We start from the raw sequence: 7,905 nt of genomic DNA on the forward strand, positions 1-7,905 counted from the left end.
CCACTAGGAATTTTATCTAGATAACGTGTAGAATACGTGCACACCTACCGGCTGCAGCCGTGCCAATCCTCCCGTGCCATTCGGCGCTCACCCCACCGCCCGACCCACGGCTCTCCCCGCCTGTCCGGCGGCTGAAGAGCGACTCGCAGCTCGCTGCTGCCGCCGCTCCTTCCCGCGGGGTCCCCGCTCTCCCCTCACCTGCCCGCGGGAACTTCGGGACGCTCTTGAGGGAGCCGAGCTGACGCAGCTGGAAAACTTTCCTGACAGCCTCGCAGCTCCGCGGCTCCCCATCCCGAGGGGTGGGGGTGGCCGCGGCGGCGAGCAGCAACAGGATGACGCCGAAGGCTCCGTTTCCTCACGCCCGTCAACCTTCGCAGAGAGCGCGGCTCAGAAGCCCCAGAGCCTCGCGCTGCCAGCCAGCTCGCCGCTCGCTAGCGCCGCCCGCCGCCCCCTGCAGGCGGGGCCTTCCCCAAAGCCGGCGGTGCTCCCCGCCCGCCCCGCCTGCGAGGAGGGGACCCGGCGGCGAAAGGGTACTGCCCGCAAATGAGGGCGAGGATGGATGCTGAGAGACACCGCAGCCCGGGGTCATCACACTAGAATTAGGAACCCCCCCCCTCCATGAATTCATTTTAAGGACATGCTCACCAATACAGCTGGAAGCTTTTTTTATTTTTTTCTTAGGATGTGAAACTGTCCGTGATCATCCAGCGTGCTGCTACAGCACGAGTCTGTCCCAGCTTTCACTCCAATCCCATATCTGTGGCAGCAAATTAAACATAAGACTACAAAACTGTGAAGAATGTGTGAATTATTCTGAGCACCCATGTGAATAAGTGTAACAAAACAGCACATCAGCTATTAAAACTTGCGTTAGAAACAAACTGCTTCGCTGCTGAGCAAGGCAATAAGGCATTATGTTAACATCTAACCTACTGAGTGACAGCTTAATTCATGACCTGTGCAGAGAACTACTCTTCCCTTTCTCTCAGCCATTTGTACTCTGGACCTGGCAATTTTCTTCAGTCAGCAAATTCCAACATACAATATTTGAAATGTCCTTTAACAGAATTTGTTCTACTGTTCTTACACAGCTGATAAACAGAACCATGATGTATTTATAATACATATAATACATAAGGACTGAACAAAGAAAACAGGTTACAATCTTTCGATAAAGCAAACTACAGCAAAAGAGATTTGGGGCTCTTCATATGGAAAAAGGTGGAGGAAACAGAACTGCAAATAAAACAATGCGGTTTCAGCCAAAATAGAAATAATTAACAATTCAGTATCTTGTCTGTACGCTGTTAGTAGATAGCAAGTCCCTTGCCACTCAGTAAAACACTTGTTCTTAAAGAGAACACTTTTGAATATTGAAGAGTATAACTGGAGAAAACAATTTGGATTTGAGAGGCAGGAAGCATAGGATCTTACTCAGCAGCTTGAAGATGGTAGAGGAAATCCTGGGAACCACAAAGTAATTCCTCAACATCCAACACAAGACGCATTTGTTCACAATAAAGATACAAAGATAATTTATTAGAAAAGAGGGGAAAAGTCTTGCCAGATAAGAAATACAGACAAATATTCTTTTTAAAATGTGAGTTTCTTGAACTGTATAAAAGTTCACCATCAGCAACAAATGATCCCAGAGCCCATGGATTTAAAGCAAACTGGCATTTTATCATATCTCCTATTGGTAATGAATCACAAAAACTTCTATGCTCCAATTCTACAGGTTAAGGGAAAAGACTGATAAGAAATTGAATTTTCATATATTTTTTTTCTCTTGACATACAACACTAACTTAACTACTTACATACATTGCTAACATTCTTCTTCAGACCGTTACCTTGCTTGTAAGCACTGAAAACCTTTTATTTGGCTGTGCTATCCTCCCTGTATCCCTTTAAATAGCTGCTACAAAAACAATTCCCATCCCATCCATGATGCTAATTTCCAAAAGACTGCAGCACCTGCCCCAGTTTCCAGCTTCTAAAAGGAAGAAATACTTTCATACTATCTCCTATTTCATTTTAGATATCTAAAAGTAGTTCAAACATCTGTTAAACTTTAAGTCATTCTCCTAAGTTCTCTCAGTCATGAGTCCTATCTTAATTTTTACATACATCACATCAATTAAGGAAGTTCTTATTAAAACCATGGACTGTGTGTTCACTACTATGTTCACATCACGTGCCTGTGGAAAATTCAGGTACCTACTTCTGGACTAATCCGCACTCCTCCTAAACTCCTCTTGGTTCTCATGCTGTCCTTGTGCTTTGAACTTAGTGGGGGAACCCAGCACTCACATGGAGCTCCTCGAAGCTTTAAAATCAGCAGGGAATGAAAAAAATAAAAGCCCTTCCCCACCCTCAGTTATGCAGAATTACTGTACAGTTGCTACAGTAAGTATATAAAGAAAATTCTCTTATCTTAGGTTGGGATAATTAAGCTAGACCTGAACTAAAAGAGCTGTGCACCATTTGGATTCATAGCACTATCCTGCTCTGCTACCAATGACCCCATAAACTTATGAGGCCAGTAAAACTTCACATGCATCTCTAAGTTGACCTCATCTACAGATCCATTAACTGCTTTAATGAAAGTTCATCTCAGCATTACAAAAGTTTGACAATTTATCTACAAACACAAGTCAGAGTGAGAGTTTTCTAAATGAATTAAGAAATTTTAATTATATTTTTAAACAAAAATGTTAACAACATTATTTGATTCTTTGTGATTATAGTGGATTATCAGCTGTGACCTCATAGGCAAACAGTTGAGACTACGCTAGGGAAATAACTGCAAGTCACGAAGGAGAATTGTAGACTATCCTCCCTCCACATTACAAATGCTATTCTACTACTATTCCACATTTTAACCTAAACTTTTATACTTACCCACACTGCATTATGCCCCTACCACTCCGTGTCCCGCTTCCCCATCCCTGCATAACTCCTTGCGTGGTCCTCATCTTCACAGACAAATCAACAAGCCGGTGCCCGCCGCCGAGGACCTGAAGCACCGCTGCTTTTGAACTGCTGCCTGACGCACCGTTCAGCGGCCCCGGAGCACGCAGCCAGCCCCGCTGCCGCCCGGCGCGTAGCCGGGAAGCCCAGCGCACAGCGACCGCATCCGGCTTCTGTCGAGCGCCTCCGCCGGCAGCGGGATGGGCGGGGGGAGAACTCCCTCCTACTTTTTTTTTTTTTTTTTTTTTTTAAATTACTGCTGCTTCCTTTAAAGGGAAAAGGTTTTCAAAATGCAGGTATTGCATCTTACTCGTTTAGAAGGAGCTTCAGCTTTTCACAGTGATTCAGAAGTTCAAGCGTTTGCTTAGGAATATTGTACCCAGTACGTAATTACGTATGTATGTTTTCATAAAGGTTTTATTTATTAAATAATTTATACTCCAAGTCTAGCTCAGCAGTTTACTTTAAAAAAGTACTTCTCCTTACTGCTAGGTACAGTGTTCCCATAGGGACTTTCTCAGATATTCTAACATTGAACATTCTTAATCACATTTCCTCTTGATTAATGTCACTTGTCTTACTTCTTAGAAACTTGGGTCTGTACAATTAAAACACTGTCAGACAATAACATCTGAACTGCTCCCTAAGAGGAGTAACCAGTAAAGAAGACTGCAACAAAGGAAAGTAGCAACTTACAAAATATTCACATGTAACAGAATAAAAAGTGTCACGTAATTGGCATTGTTCTGCAATATAATCCTAATATGAAAAAACACATTCAGCATCACTGCTTCAGTCTAGCATCAGCAGTGGGGGGGAGGGGGAAAATATCATATACTTCAGTTGGTACTCAAGTATTCTTCGAAGCATGTGCAAAAGATTAACAAACTATTTTGGTCTCCTCTAAGCACATAAGGCACAGAGAATAATTCTTCCCTATTAAGTTATAAAATATTCAAGTTCTATTGTGCCTAGAGATGAGAATTAATTTCCCTTAGTCCGTATGTTTGCAATACTTTGACTTATTCAGAACAATGATGTTCAAGGAGATTCTGTGATCAGAAACCTGTTCAACAAGAGGCAGCATACTTATAAGTTATCAGGTATGTCACAACATGAGTATTTATGCATACATTAAGCAGCATCACTCAACTTCTGTTATTTACTGTTGCTCTCACCCACACAACTTGCAAACAGTTAACTCTGTAGCTGATGCTCAGCTTTTCAGTTTTTGCAGGTACAGAAATAGTTTTTCATCTATTCTAGGAGGCATAAGCTAAAGGACTTGCATATAAACAAAATACACTCAATCCTTCAACTTCCTGCAACTGCTACAATACACACTCTTTGTTAGCATGCCCTATTTTTTCCTCAAGTGAAATAAGAGGACCAAAACATGCAAAAAGGAGCAACCTGCAACAGTAACAAAAAAATAATTTTACTTTATACATTTCATAAATTTCAAACAAAAGTGAATCATAAGACTGTTAACTGTGTGTAAATCTTAGCTATACAAGCTATAAGGTAAATACTGTAAGGTAAATAAGGTAAGCTAAATCCATTCTACTTAAAACAGCAGAGTAAAAATTAAAAATATTTTTAAAAATAGGTCTCCTGGGACATTTCATAAGACAATAAAACCCAGGTTACGACACCCTTCACTTCTTCAGATCCTATTTTACCATAGTGACTCACTCTAACTAATCATACACATTCTGCAAACCAATGCTCAAAGACAAAAGGTCCTTCTTCATGTCTCTGCAGTCTTCAGTATACAGCTACCATTCTTTATACCTTGCTGTACCAGCAGAGTTGGAAGTTAGTTTGCCTACAACATTACTTCAGCCATCACAGGCAAAAAAAAAGTTTTTACCCACACAGGTACAACCCTCAGCTCTCATGTTTTCAAGGAAGTATGGCTTAGAGTTCACAGAAGTTATTCTACCACAGCTCTCAAGTTTTATTCAGCACTGAGTTTTGCTCAGAGGGATCGACTCCATTCCTTCCAACTTAGAGTCTTAGTTCCAGATTCATGAAATCTAAGTCAGGCAATTAAAGCCTGAATCTAGCACTGAATCCAGAATTTAGTAATTCAAAATCAGGGCAAATCTAGGCAGCTAGAAGTCATTAAATGTTTAAGTTTCCATCAGCACTGACTCTCAGACACATCTGTTCAGAAGCAGAAATTTAGTAGCTACACCCTACCAGTGCTGACCTGGTGATGAGGTATGTCACTACTCCCATCTGAATCCGTAAGCTAAGTGAACCTACTAAATCTAGAGTTCAGCCCAAAGTGCAATAATTTGGTCACATGTAGGGAAGTATCAAAGAAAGCAGGTGCAAGCATCCTCATTTATTTTATTATCACTAACACATTCAAGATGAGCATTTGCTTGAGTAATTCAAACTTTCCACATCTCTCCTGAGAGAACATGAAGGGTATTAGTGCATTTGCAAAGTGACAGGGCGTCGCAGTCTTTCTAAGGTTACCCCAACACGTACTGTAACAGCTGAAGCAACTGGACTGAAATGGAGCAGAACTTCACCAAGTTGAGGTACTAGACATCAATTCTGGATTCCAGTCTTCTCTTACTGATAAAGTATTTTGTCTTTACCTGCTAGCACAGACTTCTTTCTACACTAAAAGCAAACAAAATAGAGATCTAATTTTCTACTGAGTCTGTTGGCCTCCCTAACTACCTCACATGCTCTCCTTATAAATTAAGGAATTTACACCACCACACAAATCCTTTATGAACTCGGTAACGAAATTTACAACACTAGAAATCAATTTCCAACCATATACTTCATAAAAATCACACTCTGTAATTGTGTTAATGTCCATCTGCCTCTAATAACTTGTTAACAGGTACTTCCTTGGTATTACAGATATGGGATATGAGAAACATCTCAATTACATAAAGACTCAAGTGGAAGTTGGATTACTTCGGATAACAAAACTGACTGCAGTACAACTAGGTTTCATGATTCTGCTGCCCATTAACTTCTTCCTAGGTTGTATTTCTAGTACACTACCCAATTTAGCATTAAATAAATGAAACTAATGTATGGAGATAAGCCTAGGTCCTCCTTATTAAATAAATACATCATACCTACAGAGATACTTAGGTACCACCAATTCTTACATCACAATTTACTGCAACACACACACAAAAAAAAACCACCTGTATTTGCTTCTAACATAGGAACAAAATCTTTTATGAGAAGAAATTGTGCCCAGCTAGTAAGCAGACTAACTCAAGGCATACCCTGGGAGACCATCTCTGAAAACTGCATTTATTTCCCAGCTTGACAATAGCATTAACATACATTTCATGGAAACTATCTAGTACATGTGAGCAAATATCTACTTTGGCTCTTACAAAGCCATTGTACAAATAGGAATTAGATATTACAGCACGTAAACACTTTGAGAGGTTGGCCTACTGTTAATCACTTAGTGTTCCAGAGCACTGTAAAGACAATGGAGGCATGTAAGCTTAATCTCAAGCTTCAGCAGAATTTGAGTGCTTCTTAGAAAGGAGAAAAAAAACAAACAAGAAAAAAAACTGGAAAGACCTTAGAAGGTCTCCACAATTCCTGTAAATAATATACCTGTAAAAGTATCTCAGCCTCCCCTTCCACTGCAACTCCTGGATGACTTTAAAGTATGTATCTATATAAAATATATAAATCTTAATGTTTAAAGCAAAAAAAAAAAAAAAAAATGAGGTTGTGTGTTGAATGATACATTTTCCTTGGTGTCATTTTGCTAGAGTTTATTGTCTGACGAAATATTACTAAGATAATATGATATTATACATAATTCCAAAATGGAATACAAATTCTGCTCAGCAGGGCTGTTTCTATATTTTTGTTTGTGTATTTTTTGCCTTCTCCAGGAGACAGAAGAAATTAAAAAACAAAGGGTCTTCCAAAAGAATTTCATTTGCAGGTGGCAACTGATGTCTCCCACTGCAACTACCCCAACCTTCACCCCAACAGAATTCCATCAGTGCATAATATTTAATCATACAAAATTAGAAAAATAAATGCTACAAACTGCAGTCACGCAGATCTAGGTCACTGCATTCATGATTTCATAGGTGCCATGTTTTGATGGTTTTTCACATCAGTGGATCGGTATTCTATATTAGAGCATCAAGTAGTGCACTGGGAGTTAAAGAGTTAATGTTGCAGTTCTGTGCATTGATGATATTTCCAGTCTTTTGTTCTCAAAAGAGAAGATTGAACTACAACTCCCAGAGGACTTCATTTTTCTATTTCCATTTAGAGGGAAAGAAAAAACTGACCGGGAGTCATGAGACTTTCCTCTTTGTTCCTTGGCAGTTTTTCACCTGCAGTATTAGGGTAAGGACTTTGGTTTCAGAAACTCTCTCATTTCATTCATTTATTAGCTTCAGTTCCAATCATACTGTACTATATTGCGTTATATCACATTCTACTACTACACTTAGTAAATCAAGACATTCCTTAGGCCATTGCCACCATCCCCTGTCATGTAATAGGCCAAACTAGGCCAAATCTGACAACTGGCCTACATCTTTTTAAGTTGTTATCTCTCAGTTTAGTTGCGAGAGCTAAACCATATCTGAAGGTTGCGCTCCTCATTATTTTGTCCTGCAGTCCCATTTTCATGAGAAACTACAGAAGTTTAAAGAACAGAACACAATAATCCAATCCAAACGAGAAACAAGAATATGTACAATAGTTCAGGATGGCATAGTACAAATATTTCAGTTAAAACATATGAAGTAGTTTCCTAACAAAGTAATTCTACTTTTTCATTTTCCCCAGAATATGAAAACTCAGGGAGCAATGTTCCATTTCTCCAATTACATTTTCTGGAACCAATAATTAAAAACAAGCAAAAAAAAAAACACATCAGAGAAGTATGTATATGCATCCTTGG

At 39.7% G+C, this 7,905-nt stretch overlaps 1 protein-coding gene across 8 annotated transcripts in view; it reads right to left on the bottom strand.

Annotated features, from left to right (window-relative positions):
* The window catches only part of GPC5 (glypican 5), a 286,321-nt gene extending 278,416 nt beyond the window's left edge, over window positions 1-7,905 (bottom strand). For 6 of the 8 annotated variants that reach the window (XM_090130053.1, XM_090130078.1, XM_090130088.1 and 3 more), the window contains exon 1: window positions 199-7,905. Coding sequence is in view for 1 of the 8 variants with exons in the window: in XM_090130078.1 (XP_089986204.1) it covers window positions 199-291 (93 nt within the window). In the remaining 7 variants the exon portion in view is untranslated. The remainder of the gene's footprint in view (window positions 1-198) is intronic. The other 2 variants (XM_090130101.1, XM_090130062.1) reach the window with 1 other exon arrangement.

The sequence above is a fragment of the Phasianus colchicus genome, chromosome 1 (assembly GCF_987193195.1).
Source record: "Phasianus colchicus chromosome 1, bPhaCol1.hap1.1, whole genome shotgun sequence".
In the NCBI taxonomy this organism is placed as follows: Eukaryota; Metazoa; Chordata; class Aves; order Galliformes; family Phasianidae; genus Phasianus; species Phasianus colchicus.